At 49.2% G+C, this 17,109-nt stretch overlaps 2 protein-coding genes across 2 annotated transcripts; one reads left to right on the forward strand and one right to left on the reverse strand.

Annotated features, from left to right (window-relative positions):
• Positions 1-1,756: 1,756 nt before the first annotated feature.
• On the reverse strand, positions 1,757-8,217 carry PSMB9 (proteasome 20S subunit beta 9). The gene is made up of 6 exons (XM_067753426.1): positions 8,069-8,217; positions 6,156-6,223; positions 3,796-3,927; positions 2,997-3,126; positions 2,611-2,752; positions 1,757-1,937 (listed from the first exon to the last, which is right to left on the reverse strand). The coding sequence occupies exons 1-6, from the start codon at positions 8,126-8,128 to the stop codon at positions 1,810-1,812; spliced, it is 660 nt and encodes a 219-aa protein (XP_067609527.1). The 5' UTR covers positions 8,129-8,217; the 3' UTR covers positions 1,757-1,809.
• Positions 8,218-8,295: 78 nt separating this feature from the next.
• TAP1 (transporter 1, ATP binding cassette subfamily B member) lies at positions 8,296-16,741 on the forward strand. The gene is made up of 11 exons (XM_067753424.1): positions 8,296-9,342; positions 9,822-9,936; positions 10,075-10,205; positions 10,967-11,172; positions 11,832-12,029; positions 12,884-13,012; positions 13,175-13,363; positions 13,936-14,109; positions 14,343-14,505; positions 14,783-14,919; positions 16,126-16,741. Exons 1-11 carry the CDS (start codon positions 8,745-8,747, stop codon positions 16,336-16,338), a joined length of 2,253 nt encoding a protein of 750 aa, XP_067609525.1. The 5' UTR covers positions 8,296-8,744; the 3' UTR covers positions 16,339-16,741.
• Positions 16,742-17,109: the final 368 nt, after the last annotated feature.

The following is a 17,109-nucleotide window of genomic DNA, read 5'->3' on the forward strand; positions in this document are numbered from 1 at the left end:
TTCATACCTAGAATTAGGGAGCCCCGTCCCTGGCTCTCTCATCTGGGAGATTCCCCTACACTCTCCTGCCCACGGGGGCCTCTTTTCTCCAGCCAGAACGGCAGTGGAGATTCAGTTCAGAAGTGTAGCTCTGTAGCTGCCGCCTGACTTCAGGGCAGAGCCACGAGAAAAAACATTGAACCCTCTTTTTCCCCCCAGAGCGTTGCCTCCCCAAGTTTTGACTCCGCAATCCCCCTGCTTTTGTTTATTTTTCAGAGTGGTTTAGTCCTTGCTTTTGTCTACTCTCCAGAGTTCGAGGTGGGGAGTTGTGATCAGCAGGAGAGATAGGCTCTTAAACTATTATGTTAAATTGCAAAATAGGTTAAATCTCGTGGCTAGAAAGAACTCAAGGCTCTAGTAATTTAATTTATTTTTTATTTATTTTTCAGTTTAAACGGTTGATCTAATTTTTATTTGCAATGTACAATTTATTTATTTAACATCTTTATTGGAGTATAATTGCTTTACAATGTTGTATTGGTTTCTGCTGTATAAGAAAGTGAATCAGCTATATGCATAGATATATCCCTATATCCCCTCCCTCTTGAGTCTCCCTCCCACCCTCCCTATCTAGAGGGCTAGATGGTCACAAAGCACCGAGCTGAGGCTGCTTCCCACTAGCTATTTTACATTTGGTAGTGTGTATATGTCAATGCTACTCTCTTTGTCTCAGCTTACCCTTCCCCCTCCCCTAGGCTCTAGTAATTTTAGATTATTTTTCTCCAAACCAAATACACACTACCAAGGACACAGGAATGTCTTAGGGTACTTTGAATTTGTATGTTGAGCCTGAGCTCCAGAAAGAAAAGCAGACAGAAGCTTCCTGGGTAGCCTACTAGGATTTCTGTTAAATACACCTCTTAACTGCTCACTTATGAGCAAAATGGCATTGAATGTCAAAACTATAAACCATCTTAGAAGTCACTCAACACCTTCATTTGACAGAAGAGAAAATGAGGGCTCAAAGAAGGGGAGTAATTTGTCCTCTCACTCAGAAAGTGCCTGGCAACGATAGGACCAGAACTCAGCCTGTTTCGTACGGTTACTCAAATATCTAGTGACGACTTCGAAAGTGTCAAAGCATGGGCTGGGCTAATTACTGCAGATTTCAAGGAGGAGATGCTCTATGAAGCTTGCGGGAATAGAAGGTTTCATGTTGTGGTAGAGGAAAGGCATATGGTAAACTAAATCCCACATCTCAGCTTTTGAACTTGCCATGGCTTACTCTTCCTAAGTTCCCATCTATCCGTACACAGAAGTAGTTGTCCTACCTACATAAGACTTTTTTGTTTGGGTTCTAAGAAATGGAGTCTATAAGCATGTAGCTAATGCCTGGTTCAATACATGTAGCTTTTTTGGTTCTTGTTATTATTCTTTGAAATTCACAAGTACCCCCCCACCAAATATTTAAGTACTTATCAGTTTTTCGTCTCTAACGTGAATGAATGCATTATGAAAGGAATTCTCTTCCATGTGAGTTTGCTGGTGCTCTTAGCTAATTCTCCTGTGTGTAGCTGTCTTAGCTACCTATGACCTGTCCTGTGTAGAGCTCTTCCTGGTTCTAGTATACACCCCGCCTCCCTGCCCACCTCTCTCTCCTGTGGGAAAGATGTTTTAGACCTGGGGACAAAAGAATAAAAAAGATATGCTAACACCTGGGTGGGAAGAAGCCCCCTTCCCAAGCTTCATCTCCCTGAGTGACCATGACCATACCAGCTTCCAGTCCCAGAAAGTTTATTGTAAAATAAAGAAGGGAAGTCTGAGAAAGATTCACTCGTCATAGAATTTCGGCAGCTCGTTGCCCAAGATGACTCGATGGTCCACACCAGCGGCTGTGATCGTGACCAGGTAGATGACGCCCCCGCTGGAACCATCCCGGTTCATGGCCAGAGCAATAGCTGCAGAGGGTTTCAAGTTGCAGAGAGGAAGAGAGACTGGCTTAGCTTCAAATATCATTTCCCTTCCCTCCTGTCCCTATGCCTATGACCACTTTCAGACTTCAGAACCCGTCTCCTAGAGATGCATATTTAGTGGTGGTCAACCAACTTTAAAAAAAAAACAGTCTTCACATGATGTCCATGGTCTCGATACTCCCGCCATGATTGACTTCAAATTATAAATAGATAAATAAGCAGCTCCCCAACCTTGAATATTTAACCATCAGCTCTTAGGAGCGGGCCCAAGCTAGCTCACCACTGGTTTTTGTGGTCACCCTAGATCTTAATTTGGTGTACTTATAACAATCCTGGTTTATGCCTTTTATCCTGAAAGCCCATCTAGTTTAGCCTTTGTCCTGCCGTCTCTCACTCTCAAAAGTGTCCCAGTTTGGACGTTTTCTGTTTTTTTTTTTTTTGGCCATGCTGCATGGCTTGCGGAATCTTAGTTCCCCCACCAGGGATCCAACCCGGGCCCCGGGAAGTGAAAGCGAGGAGTCCCAACCACTGGACCGCCAGGGAATTCCCATTGGACATTTAATTAAATGGTCACCCACGTATTCCTATTCCTCATACTCTACCTCCTTCCCACAATTAACAACACCTGCCCCAGGTACCCTTCCACTTGTTTAGTTACCATTTGTGGTGAAGCGCCTGCACTCCTCCGGGGACATGCCTCGTTTATACGCCGCGTCCACGTAACCGTAGATATAGGTGCTGCCAGAGCCACCGATGGCAAAGGGCTGTCGAATCAGCATCCCTCCCATGGTCCCATATACCTGGGGGAGGCATCCTCAGGTCAGACTCTAGAAGCCTCCCTCCTCTGCTCACCACTGAGACAAGCAGGTGGTGTCCACACTCTGCAGTGAAGCCCCAGCATCTCATGCCCTTCTCCTTTGAGACTATCCTACATTTTCGAGGCAGTGTCTTTGGAACTCTTAGTGAGAATGCCATATGACCTCCATCTCCCTCTCTGCGGGAGAGGGGAACCCTGAGGGAGGGAGGACATTGGGAGAGACTCACCTGGCCTCCTTCGCGTCGGTCCCAGCCTGCTACCATGAGATGTGCAGACAGGTCCTCCCGATACTTATAGGTGATATTCCTCACCACATTTGCAGCAGCCAGAACGAGTGGGAGTTCCTCCATTTCCATTCTAAAGGAAGGGTTAGGAATAGGCAGCAATAATGATTTTCCTGAAGTTCCACCCTCCTGGGCCATTACCATCATCGCTGCCGGGGGAACACCTGAAACCTATAGCTGCAAGGATTCAAACTCTAGCTCCCCTCCCACAAGTGCAGGGGAACAAGAGTCTCACATCACCCACTGGGAAGAAGGTTTCAATTGCTAATTGTTCTCCCTCCTTTACTCTGTCCCACCCCCAGCCCCCAATGACATAATTCTCCTGACTGCCAGAGCCCTGCCCATGTGGGTCAAAGCAGGTAAACTTTACTTCTGCCCTAATGACCTTGGTTTCCCCTACGGTCACCACCTGATATTATGGTGGCCCATGTCCTAATCTTCGTCCCCACTATTTATATTAGGGGAGTGATTTGCCGTTTTTGAACTACTTTCACTCATATGTTTTGATTCTGGAAATAACCATCTGGTGAGGTAGGGCAGGTACTATTAGTCATCTCTACTCTACAGGTGCAGAAACCAGCTTCGAGAGATCCAAATGCCAGTTCAACACCAATGAAAGCCGGAGGCAAAGCAAGAACTTTTCATTTTCCACAGCACTGCTCCTGGAACAGGACTCTGTATAGGGGTTCACTGGTTGGGGGAACTCTAGGTGGTGTGGACTGGGGACCCCAGAACTTCATACCCATGGAGCTCCAGCTGGTAGGCAGCCATGTCCGCTATGGCCTGAGCATCAGCAGCTGAGCCAGAGAGAGCACAGTAGATGCGCTGGTGCAGGGGGGACAGCTTGTCAAACACTCGGTTCACCACCGCCTCTCTGTCAGGAAGGAGTCAAAAGTCATCAACGTTAGAGATGCCAATTTTTTACGAAATTTTATTGAAGTATAGTTGATTTACAATGTCGTGTTAATTTCTGCTGTACAGCAAAGTGATTCAGTTATACATATACATATTCTTTTTCATATTCTTTTTCATTATGGTTTATCACAGGATATGAATATAGTTCCCTGTGCTATACAGTAGGACCTTGTTGTTTATCCATCCTATATATACTAGTTTGCATCTGCTAACCCCAAACTCTCAATCCATCCCTTCCCCACCCCTCTCCCCCTTGGCAACCACAAGTCTGTTCTCTACGTCTGTGAGTCTGTTTGGTAGATATGTTCATTTGTGTCATACTTTAGATTCCACATATAAAGTGATATCTTTTGGTATTTATCTTTCTCTTTCTGACTATGCTTAATCTCTAGGTCCATCCACGTTGCTGCAAATGGCATTATTTCATTCTTTTTTATGGCTGAGTAATAGTCCATTATATATATACACCACATTTTCTTTTTTAAAAAAAATTTTATTGGTGTATAGTTGATTTACAATGTTGTGTTAGTTTCAGGTGTACAGCAAAGTGAATCAGTTACATATATACATATATTCACTCTTTTTTTTTTTTTTTTGTATAAAGACAACCCTCAGAATGGGAGAACATATTTGCAAACGAAGCAACTGACAAGGGATTAATCTCCAAAATATAACGGCTCATGCAGCTCAATATCAAAAAACCAAATAACCCAATCAAAAAATGGGCAGAAGATCTAAACAGACATTTCTCCAAATAAGACATACAGATGGCCAAAAAGCACATGAAAAGATGCTCAACATCACTAATTATTAGAGAAATGCAAATAGAAACTACAATGAGGTATCACCTCACACTGGTCAGAATGGCCATCAACAAAAAATCTACAAACAATAAATGCTGGAGAGGGTGTGGAGAAAAGGGAACCCTCTTGCATTGTTGGTGGGAATCTAAATTGGTACAGCCACTATGGAGAACAGTATGTAGGTTCCTTAAAAAACTAAAGATAGAACTACCATATGACCCAGCAATCCCACTCCTGGGCATATACCTGGAGGAAAACATAATTCAAAAAGACAGATGCACCCCAATTTTCATGGTGTACCACGTCCTCCTTACCTGTTCCTCTGTCTATGGACATTTAGGTTGCTTCCATGTCTTGGCTACTGTAAATAGTGCTGCTATGAACATAGGGGTGCATGTATCTTTTCGAATTATAGTTTTGTCTGGATATATGCCCAGGAGTGGGATTGCTGGATCATATAGAGAGTTGCCAAAATTTCTGATGTTCATCTTTCGGTGTTTCTCAAATTTATTTCACAAGAGAATGGCTTCAGAGTACGTGAAATTTAAAGCTTGGATTAAAGCAGGAAGCAAAGAATTGTCTCAAACAAACGAAACACTGCAAGTAATGATCAAAATTAGATTTATTTTCAGGCTTAGATTTTTTTTTTTTTTTTTTTTGTGGTACGCGGGCCTCTCACTGCTGCTTCCTCTCCCGCTGCGGAGCAACAGGCTCCGGACGCGCAGGCTCAGCGGCCATGGCTCACGGGCCCAGCCGCTCCGCGGCACGTGCGATCCTCCTGGACCGGGGCACGAACCCGCCTCCCCTGCATCGGCAGGGACCACTGCGCCACCAGGGAAGCCCCTCAGGCTTAGATTTTTATAGTAAGACAAAAAATACTAAATTAAGCTAAGATTAATCTTCGCCTTATTAATTTTTCTTTGTTATTAACCATATTGAGGAAGTTACGTGTTCTGTGGAACATAAAGTAAGTAATATTGATCTAATCCTGTATGTGAGGAAACTGGCCAGAAGGGAGAAAGACAAACTTAGTTCAACACGTGATGGATCAGAAACCAGAATATCTGCTTGGCAGGACCATCTTTTCTATCTCTAAACATAGATGGAAGGTGGGCCCCTGACATCTCTATCTCCTAAACCCTTTTCAGACCCAATTCTGTGACTCCCTGGGACAGGCCACATTAGCATCCAGGCCCCAGATTCTTCTCCATGAATTCAGAGACCCAAATACCCACCCAATATCTTATCACAGTGGCCTTTCTGAAAGGTTCACTCAGTTTCTCCAATGCTTCAGTTTGCCAGTCTCTTTATGAATGGTTAAGAAAAATGTGCACTCGGGGCCATTAGCTTCCTTCCAAAAGAACACACTGGCACTGCTACTCACCCTGCAGACACCCGGGAATCAGATCCCACCACGACGCCCCCATCAAACTCTACCGCCATGATGGTTGTCTGCAGAGACACAGAGGATGGAACGTCAGAGCAGCAAGAGCCTTGATCCCTTCATGTTACAGATGAGGAAACATTCTCAGAATGGGGAGGCGCCTGGCTCAAGGTTATACAGTAATTTAGGCCAGAGCTGACTCCCAGAATGGGATATTTTTCTTCATCTTTCCATTTTCTCTCTTGTCTCTCCCAGCAGCAAGGGAATGTCAGAGCCTGGCAGTGGTATCACACAGAAAGAATGGCATCCCTAGAATCCTTCCACTGTAAAGAGAGAGAGGTGGGATGAGGCTCCTAGGGGCATAAGTGCTCCCTTTGAGTGAAGGGCTCAGGGCGGGCACTTCCAAGTCCCGGTGATGCAGTTCCACAAATGAATTACCTCCGCATGCGTTTGTTGTGTGTACAGATGTGCTACAGACCTCCCCACACAGCGAGTGACTGTGACCTTGGGAAACAAGCTCAAGCCCTTCTTTTGGGCCCACAATCATCCACCCCCCCCCCCCCCTTAATCAGAAGTGAGCTCTTTCAGTTTACTGAACAACAGAAAACATCTCAGGGGTCAGTGGTTAGCATGGCCACGTGTCAAGGAAGGAGGAAAGCAGCAAGAAACACATGGGACAGTTTAAAACAGAGGTCTCATTTAAGGATTTCTTATCAAGAGGTAAACAGCCAGGGGAAGAGAGTAGCCAGGGAAAGAGATCTGCACCAAAAGAGGATTTGATTGGGGAGTTTGAGCTGACTTTTTCAGGTCAAGAAAAGAAATTAAACAAAAGAATTAAGGAAGAGTGAAGGAGGATAAAGCTACATTTTAAAACTCCTGTTGAACTGGAAAAAGCCTTAAAGATCCTACAAAAGAAGAAACTGAGTCACAGAGAACGCAAATGACTTGTCGAAGGTCACACAGGACTAAAACCCATGTCTACCTCCCATGCTTTGTTTTAACTTCTACTTCTTATTTTTCACTGCTCATCTGGCAGTGAGGAGAGATTTTCTAATTTATAAATGGTTTTACGGCTATACTTCTCACCACTCCATAAATTACTCTGGCTTCCAGGGATGCTGGCCGAGTGTTCATTTTGACATACTGATTCATCATGAATAGCACAGCAGAGAACAGAGGCAACCCCATCCAAGAGGTTATTCCTATATAACAAAGCTGCCCCAAAGCTAAGCTTGGTGGTAGAAGTTTGAGAGCAGAAGTCAGCCTGCCTTGGGCTGCCATCTGCCCCACGGGTCCAGCCTGGGCAAAAGTCGTCCAGCAGGTTGTGGAGGTGGGTGGGGAAGACATAGGGAAGGGAGCACGGTGGCACCTGGGCCAAGTAGGAGCCTTCCTGGGCCAGGCTGGGGAAGGGCCCCTCCAGCTCACATGGAACCCCCATTATCAGTGCTGGGCCTATGTTACCCACGGGCTAGTTTATCAAAGGTCTGTGTGATGCGTCCCTTCTCAATCAGTGCCCATACTCCCCTCTCTCAAGTGCTGTCCTACTTAACCCAGGGCCCCGTTTCCTTTTCTCTGTGCACCTTCTCCAACCCCCTCCCTTGATTTAACCAGCCGCTCTCTCTAGCCCAGAGTGAAAGCGAAAGCGCTTTAGGGCAGCTTCCCCTTAACGCTTCCAGCTCAGAGCCAAAGTACACCTTCTCTGCCTGCCTCCCGTGCCCAGTCCCTTCGCGGACCCCTAGACGACCCCTTCAGAATACAGACGCCCGTGTTCATTTCGGGATGTGAGCACTGGCTGCTACAAGCTATCTCCCCACTCTTGTTAGTCTCCAAATTTACTCTTTGGCGCTTCCAGGGTCCCCCTATCGCTCTACTTCCTCCACCCCTCCGCTAACCCTCAAGCCCAGAGTCATTACCCCGGTGTGGACTTCTCTGGCCCGGGGTAAGTCTCCGGTGGGTGCTCCCGCTCGCAGCATCCCTGCGCCGCGCTCCTCGCCGCCTGGTGCACTGGTTTGCGACCTGGGACAGCGCGCCACTCGCTGCCTACAGCTCCTCCCCTTCTCCACGCCCGCCAGGGGGCGCCCGGGTCCATGCCGTGAGGCTTCGCATCCGGGCGCTAACTTGCGCGGGGCAGAACTGCCCGGAGACAGATGACGTAGGCACCCCGCCCAGAGGCTGGAGTGAGAAAGTCGCGGCAAGTGGGTCCCGCAAGTGGAGGCGAGGACCCCAGGGTCGGGTGTTGGGAATGGAGAAGGTGGAGCACCAGGGCTGCTCCCCTAAATCTCGGATCTGATGTCAACGCCCTCCCCCAACATAGTCCGGGCGGGCCGCCTTCGGAGTGGGTGGGTCTGGGGAGCCGGAGACGCTTTCGTTTTCCCTTTACTGTAAACTGCTCACTTCAGGCCAGCGCCCGCGGGCTCGGCGGGTTCCCGGGACTTTCCGAAGCCCCGACCCGGCTCGCCCTGCTCCCTCCCCGGCGCGGTCCGGGGGCCCGCCCTGCTACGACTCCAACAGCGTCCAGAGACTAGACTCCGTCCTGGCGAGGACGGCGAGAGTCCCAGGACCTGGGCCGGCCTCGAACCGCGCGCGCCCATGGCCTGCTCGGAGTCCCCCGCTCCCTGCGGGTGTCTCCGCCTCTCCCGAGACTCCCTCGCGTGCCTGGGGACAGCGCTGCTGCTCCTCGCCGACTGGATGCTGCTCCGGCTGGCGCTGCCTCGAATAGCCTCCCTGCTGGTACCCCCTGCGCTGCCGCTGCTCAGTGTCTGGGTGGCGGGCCTGAGCCGCTGGGCGGTACTGTGGCTGGGAGCCCGAGGCGTCCTCGGGGCAGCGCTGGGCTTCCGGAGAGAAAGCGCAGGAGTCCGGGGATGGCTGGCTGCTTTGGAGCCGCTGGCGGCGGCGCTGGGCTTGGCTCTGCCGGGACTTGCCTCGTTCCGAGAGCTGCGCTCGTGGGGAGCCCCCGGGGACGCTCACAGCACCCGGCCACTGCACTGGGGGAGTCGCCTGGACGCCTTTGCGCTCAGCTACACGGCGGCACTGCTCGCGGCCGCCCTGTGGCATAAGATCAGGAGCCTTTGGGTGCAAGGAGCTCACGGCGCTTCTGGAGTGGCGGTGAGACGGCTTCTAGGCTTCCTGGGCCCAGAGATACAACGCCTGCCGCTCCTGCTGGCCCTGGTGGTACTCTCCTGTCTTGGTAAGGGGGATGCAGGGGGAGAGGGACGAGGCTAGAGGACTGGGAAGGAATCGAGAGTAATGGTCAGTGAGATAGATTGGTATGAGTTCTCGGAAATGTGGATGAGGGGAAGGGGACCCAGCTCAGGTCTTGAGAAGAGCCCCCACTCCCCACCCCCGTGGAGAGGGAAGAGCCCTGTACTGGGTAGGAGTCAGGAGTCCTGGACTCCAGGGCTGCCCCGGGCGTTGCTTCACTGGCCACCTTGGACAAGGCCTTTCCTCTGGGGCAGACCATCCTATGATCCCTAGCCTTCCTCATCCAACCTCTAAAGGTCTTGTGGGGCCACAGGGTTTTGAGTTCCCAGGTGGCCCATTTAGGTGTAGATTGTGTCTTTCTGCCACTGCCCTCCAGGATTATGGGCAAAGGTGAAAGGAGGGTGGGCCGGGGGTCGTCTGGTTAGAGCTGACCTTCTTAGACTTGATATTTCTCTCCCTCCCCAGGGGAGATGGCTGTTCCATTCTTCACGGGCCGTTTCACGGACTGGATTCTACAAGACAGGACAGGCGCTGCCTTTGCGCGAAACATAACTCTCATGTCTGTCCTCACCATAGCCAGGTCTGGGGGCTGAAGTTGGAAGGCTGGGGATGGGGGAACCCTGAAAAAGAGGGAGTTGAAAGTTGGGGCTACCGTCTGGAGTGCATTTCTGGGGGGCGCCCTGACCGTGCCTGGCCCTCCTTCTCTGTCTCCTTCTAGTGCAGTGCTGGAGTTCACGGCTGATGGAATCTACAACAGCACCATGGGCCGTGTGCACTGCCACCTGCAGGGAGAGGTGTTTCGGGCTGTCCTGTGCCAGAAAACAGAGTTTTTTCAAAAGAACCAAACAGGTTTCTCATGAAACTCTTTTCACTATCCATCCACTTACTGTTTATATCCCCATACATATTTTTACTTATAACCTTGATCCTCCTCTCACACAAAAACGTCGTCATGTCTTATTCTTGACGTACCTCAAGAGCAAAATACATATACTTCCTATTTGCAGAAAAACCTAGTGTTTCCATCCAAGATTTTCCCACAAATATATCCCTCTGTGTGTATTTAGATAGAAACGACAGGAATCTCAAACCTGGAAATTTTGAGATCACAGAGTCCAACCACCTCGTTTTACAGAGACGGGAACTGAGGCCCAGACCCTAAATGCCAACACTTGCATAGACACGTATGGATAGAGATGAACTTGGGAATAGAAGCCATCTCTTGATTCCCAATCCAGGACTTGCTACAGTTTCCTGGACTGCTTTCTAGCAGCACCTTCGTTTTTCTCCAGCTCTGTTATATGATCAGTTTAAGTTTTTCCTGCCTATGTGCAGGGGATATACAAGTTCTTTAGAGAACAGAAATCTGTCAGAGAATTAGAAATTCACAAGGGCATCAATTTCTTTAGAGTTAAAAGGAAGGTCTTTGACCAGGCTTTTCCTCTGGAACCCATTCTCCTTGAGTTGAGAGTCCAAGACTCCCTAAACCACTGACCTTGTTTTCCAGACCTGCTTAGAACCCCTCCCCCTGGCACCCTGGCTCATTGCCAGTCCCTCCCATCACTCTGAGTTTCTCACTCACTGACTCTCTTCTCCTCAACCCTTGGCAGGTGCCATCACATCTCGGGTCACAGAGGACACGTCCACTGTGAGTGAGTCTCTGAGTTTGGACCTGAGCCTCTTTCTGTGGTACCTCTGCCGTGGACTGTGTCTCTTGGGGCTCATGCTCTGGGGCTCCCCGTCCCTCACCATGGTCACCCTGCTCGCCCTGCCACTACTTTTCCTTCTGCCTGAGAAGCTGGGAAAATGGCACAAGGTATGTCCAGGGAGTTGCCTCAACCTGTACTGACCCTCATCGCCCAGACTTGGTGGGCTCTCCTCACAGATTTCTTTCCTGGCACCTTCGCTGATTCTTCATCTTTTTGAAACTCCTTGTCCACGTTCCTGGATTGCTCAGTGTTGATCTTCACCTTCTCTGTGTCTTCTAATGTCTGCCTACCGTCTGTCTTTAAGCATATGATCACCGAGGTTGGGATTAACATATACACACTACTATATATAAGACAGATAAGTAACAAGGGCCTACTGTATAGCACAAGGAACTCTACCTAATACTCTGTAATAGCATATATACGAAAGAACTCTGGAAGAGAATAGATACGTATGTATGTATAACTAAATCACTTCGCGGTATTCCTGAAACTAATATAATATTGTAAATCAACTGTACTCCAATATAAAATGAAAACTAAAAAAAGGAATATGATCACCAGTCTCAAGAATATGATCCTCTATGACCCTTCTGAGTCACTTTCCTCTTCTCTGTATCTCTTTAGTATCTGTGGGGGATATAGCTGTGTCCCTTTCTCTTCTGTCTCTCTGCCCTTTCTTTAATCTACAATTGGATAACTCAGGTCCTAGCGTCCCTTATGATTTGCCAACCACGTGTGACATCTCTTGTCCATGTCTCCACAGGTGCTGGCAGCACAGGTGCAGGAATCTCTGGCAAAATCCAGCCAGGTGGCCATTGAGGTGCTGTCAGCCATGCCTACAGTCCGGAGCTTTGCCAACGAAGAGGGTGAGGCCCAGAAGTTCAGGCAAAAGCTGCATGAAATGAAGCCACTCAACCAGAAGGAGGCCCTGGCCTACGCGGTCAACCTCTGGACCACCCGTGTGAGCACCTGGGGATGAATGCCTATTCCCTGGTCCCCTTGGCAGGGGACTGCTTCAGTGCCATTCCCTGTCCCATGACCCTGCTCCACACTCTTCCTCCGCTGGGCAATGGTGGGCTCAGTGTCTGTATCCCAGCAACCAGAGGCTCCATGACCCCACTCAGTGTTCCTAACCCCCTCCCTCTTTAGGCATGCTAGATGGCTTCCTTTCCGTAGGGTGCACAAAATCTCCCCGGCCCCCTTTGTAGGAAAGTACCAAGTCTTCCAGTCCCAGGGCCTTCCTTTGCCTCATGGGGGGTGCTCAGGGAGCTATGCATTCCTGCACCTGGGCCTGCTTCATGCCTGAACTATGCGGATGTACTCCTGAGAGCCATGGGAACAGCGGAAGCCAAGGATGCGGGGCATCTTGTGATATAATTGACAGAGAACTAGATCAGCGATCAGAAGTTCCTGCCTTGATGCTGCCATTTACTAGCGCTGGGACCACGGGCTAGTAACTTACTTTCTCTGAGACTTTTTTCTCATTTTAAAAAAATGGGAGTAATATAACCTAGTTTATAGGGCTGTTGATATGAATATTAGATGACATTACATTCATAAAAGCCTTTTGTGAAGAGCAAGACGCTCCCCAAACAAGGCACTACTGGTGATGGTGATGGTGATAGTTGACTTCTATCGTGGGTGACCGAGTGAGACTCCATGGCATGCTATGGTTCATTCTTTAATACCTATTGAACCCCCTGAGTTACTGGTGGAAATGGGACGCTCTCTCTCCTTACTGTTAATGATTCTGGATCTTTGCACCAGAATTTTAGGTTTTCCTCCCACAGTCCCTTTTCTCTGTGGTCTCCACAGATCTCAGGATTGCTGCTGAAGGTGGGAATCCTGTATTTTGGTGGGCAGCTGGTGACAAGTGGGTCTGTAAGCAGTGGGCACCTGGTCGCCTTTGTTCTTTACCAGAACCAGTTCACCACAGCTGTTGAGGTGAGGTCCTTCCGTTCTCACTCCCCAGTGCTTTTCCTTCCCCTGTGCCGTCACCATCTGAATCACTTTCCTTCTCTCCTTTGCCCTTCTCACATCACATAACCCTGGTAACAGATTGGGTCCCTCCCATCCCCCGCCTCACTATTCATACCTCCCCTCCAGGTACTGCTGTCCACCTATCCCAGGCTACAGAAGGCTGTGGGCTCTTCAGAGAAAATATTTGAATACCTGGACCAGATCCCTCACTGCCCAGCCAGTGGTGTGTTCACTTCCTTAAAGTTGCAGGGCCTCGTCCAGTTCCAGGGTGTCTCCTTCGCCTACCCAAACCGTCTAGATGTCCCAGTGCTGCAGGTACAACCTACCAATCCCTGTATTCTACCAACCTCACCCTCAACTCGACCACCTTAAATTTTCTCCCTGCCTTCAACATGCTTAGCACCAGGTTTAGGTAGAGCCTCCCTCACCCTTCAGAGGCAAAGACAAGCTCACGCGTTCCATAAAACTGCCCCTGAGCTCAAGGACCAGGCTGGATTTCCAAGAAGAATGGAAGAGGAGGCTCTCAGGGAGAAGGCTCTCCTGTCCTAAGGCATCATGGAAGCAAAAGCTGTGTCTCCAGTCTTCCTTTTTCTTTCCATCTGTGGTTTGGAATGTGATTGTTTTCTTTTTTCTCATGCTCTCTGAGATTGCGTGTGTGGCACAGTGGTCTTAGTGTTTGCCTTTGTCTTTGTTTCATCTTCCGTCTCTACTCCATGGGGAGGTGTCTGTGCATGTGGAAGGGGAGTAGTTGCTGTACTTCACCATTTTCCTCCTCTCTTCTCTGGGGGAAGACATTGACAAGACAACGTAACAAGACAATGACTGACAGGTCTCAAGCGTAGGGACCTCCGGCTGCCTCTTAGTGTGTGTGATTCTCTGGCTTCCAGGGGCTGACGTTCACCCTTCGTCCTGGTGAGGTGACGGCGCTGGTGGGGCCCAATGGGTCTGGGAAGAGCACAGTGGCTGCCCTGCTGCAGAATCTGTACCAGCCCACCGAGGGGCAGGTGCTCCTGGACGGGGAGCCCCTTCCCAAATATGAGCACTGCTACCTGCACAGACAGGTGAGCTAGAAGATGGCATGGGGGAGGGCAGGGAGCCTCAAGTCAGAAGAGCATTCTTACCGAGCACTCTGAACAGAGCGTTAGGAGACCTTAGGTGGAGGTGAGCGCGTGGTCAGGAGAGAGGCTGTGTAATTTTGTGATATGCTTCCAGTAGAGATTCTCAGTCTTCAGTCTCTAGAGAACCACACTCCTGTGTTCCTTGTTCTATGACTCTGCATCGTATTTTGTCCCAGGTGGCTGCTGTGGGACAAGAGCCACAGCTATTTGGAAGAAGCTTTAAAGAAAATATTGCCTATGGCCTGGTCCAGAAGCCAACCATGGAGGACATCACAGCTGCTGCAGTGGAGTCCGGAGCCCAAGGGTTCATCTCTGTACTCCCTCAAGGCTATGACACAGGTGCTCTCTCCACTCACATCACCACCCAGACATCTTTACCTTCCTTGTAACCCCAGTAGTCTTGCCTTGATTCCTTAGCTCCCCCCACCCCACCGACATCAGTTTGAAGTTGTAAGATCTTGTTCCTATGGCTCTTTTATCCTCATGTCCTCAGAACTCCTTTACCTTCCCAGAACCTTCTCTATCTTGCTGCATCCATCAGTCCTTGGTGTGCGTGTACGTGTGCGTGTGCGTGCGTGTGCTTATTCAGCTCTCACCTTGGCCCTTGTCTCTGCAGAAGTAGGTGAGGCTGGGGGCCAGCTGTCAGGGGGTCAGCGACAGAGAGTGGCCTTGGCTCGAGCCTTGATCCGGAAACCGTGTGTACTCATCCTGGATGATGTTACCAGTGCCCTGGATATAAACAGCCAGTCCTGTGTAAGAGAGTCATCATCTTCTTTTTTTTTTTGCGGTACGCGGACCTCTCACTGTTGTGGCCTCTCCCGTTGCGGAGCACAGGCTCCGGACGTGCAGGCCCAGCGGTCATGGCTCACAGGCCCAGCCGCTCCGCGGCATGTGGGATCCTCCCGGACCAGGGCACAAACCCGTGTCCCCTGCATCGGCAGGCGGACTCTCAACCACTGCGCCACCAGGGAAGCCCGAGAGTCATCTTCTTAATGCCTATTTCCCATCCAGTCCTCCTTCCTTCACTCATCCTTTGTTATTATATTAACATCATAATTCTCCAAACTGGTCCTTGCAATTCTCAGTTCCCGTTAGCTTCTCCCCAAGATGCCTAAAACCAGTTAAAAGAGATGATCTATAGACCCTGAATCTGTGAAGCCAAACATAAGCAAAAGACCGCCCTCATAATACTAATATGAATTGAACTTTTACTATGTGCTGGACGTGCTGGATGTAGTCTCTTGCTCACTTATTCATCATGAATGCTTGTGAGCTGGGTGTTGTTACCCTCATCCAACAGATGATAAAACAGAGGCTAAGAGAGGTTGAATAACATGCTCACTGTCATTCAGCTATTGAATAGCAGAGCCTGGACCCCAATTCAAGTCTGCCTGACTTGAATGCTCATGCTCTTTACTAGTAAGTTATATTTCCTTAAAAGAGAATTTAAAAATTAGAGAGGAGAGACTATTCAATACCTTTCACTCTTTTCTTACGGGTTTCACCCTAGGGCTCTTTCTTTCATTACTTTAAAAAATTTTTTTTTGTTGGAGTATAGTTGATTTACAATGTTGTATTCGTTTCAGGTGTACAACAAAGTGATTTTTTTTTTTTAGATTTTTTTTCCCATATAGACCATTACAGGGTACTGAGTAGAGTTTGCTGTGCTATATAGTAGGTTCTTATTAGTTATCTATTTTATATACAGTAGTGTGTGAATCCCAATCTCCCAGTTTAGGCCTCTTTCTTTTATTCCACCGTTGCCACCTCATGTAAACAGCCCTTCACAAATCAAAGGTTTGACAGAGAAGCACCCAGAAGGAGAATCTTCAGTTTCCTTTGGGTTATTGGCAGAGGTGGCAATGATCCTGGCGAGGTCTGTCCCAGCTCTGGAAACACAGATGTCTCCCTGAGCTGGGAGTGGTCCCCTGGTCTGACAGAGTGTATGTTTTTTCTCAGGTGGAGGAGCTCCTGTATAAAAGCCCTGAGCGGTGCTCTCGGTCTGTGCTTCTCATCACCCAGCGCCTCAGCTTGGTGAAGCAGGCTCACCACATCCTCTTTCTGGAAGGAGGCACCATCATTGAGGCGGGAACCCACCAGCAGCTCATGGCGAATAAGGGACGCTATTGCACCATGGTTCAGGCTCCTGGTGGGTCAGGTGCTCCAGAATGAAAGACTCCTCAGATCTGCACACTCCATCTCCTTCCCTTTTTCCCTCCTCTCTATAGTGGAGAGTTTGAGAACAAAGTTCTTACCAGAGTTGCAGAGTGGGCAGCTGCTACTGGGAGGGGTGACATTCTAAAACGTAACCCCTGAGGTGATGCCTGAAATTTTGCCATGAGTGTTATCTGCTCTCCAAGCTCCTCTTGGTTATACAGATTTCCTGGAAGAAAACAGGCTTCAGAACTCCTTGGTGTAACTGGGTTTGGAGCCAGGGTTGGTGTGGCTAGCATGAGAAATATTTAGAATACACAGAAATGGAAGGTCAGCTCCTTTTCAACCTCACCCGAGGCATATGCTGGCCCATAAATACCCTGTGGTTTCTTGATATTTATAATAAAATTGGTGTCTTGTACTGTGGTTTCTCGTGTTTTCAGTGGACCAAGTGGCCCACCGACCATTGCAGCGCCATTTTCAGGAGCTGGGTCCCTCCCTCCTTCAACATCCTCAGTGTTTCCCAGCCCTGAGTGTGCCATCTTTTCCCTTAAGTTTTCTATTTCCTATGGTTGCCCCCTTCACTTCTCCATCCCCCTGTGCCCACCCCCAAGGATGAGCCAAACGGGGATACGGTGTCCTCCAGCAGGCACCAGCAGCTGCAGTGCCTCAGAGCCCGGAGATGGAGGATGGAGGATGAGCACGTCTAGAGGAAGTTCACCACCTCGTTCGCTTGCCCACCCCGGTCCGTTACAGCAGGGCTCGCCGGGTTCTGCAGTGGCACCTGCC

Source organism: Pseudorca crassidens, chromosome 10, assembly GCF_039906515.1.
Source record: "Pseudorca crassidens isolate mPseCra1 chromosome 10, mPseCra1.hap1, whole genome shotgun sequence".
Classification (NCBI taxonomy): domain Eukaryota; kingdom Metazoa; phylum Chordata; class Mammalia; order Artiodactyla; family Delphinidae; genus Pseudorca; species Pseudorca crassidens.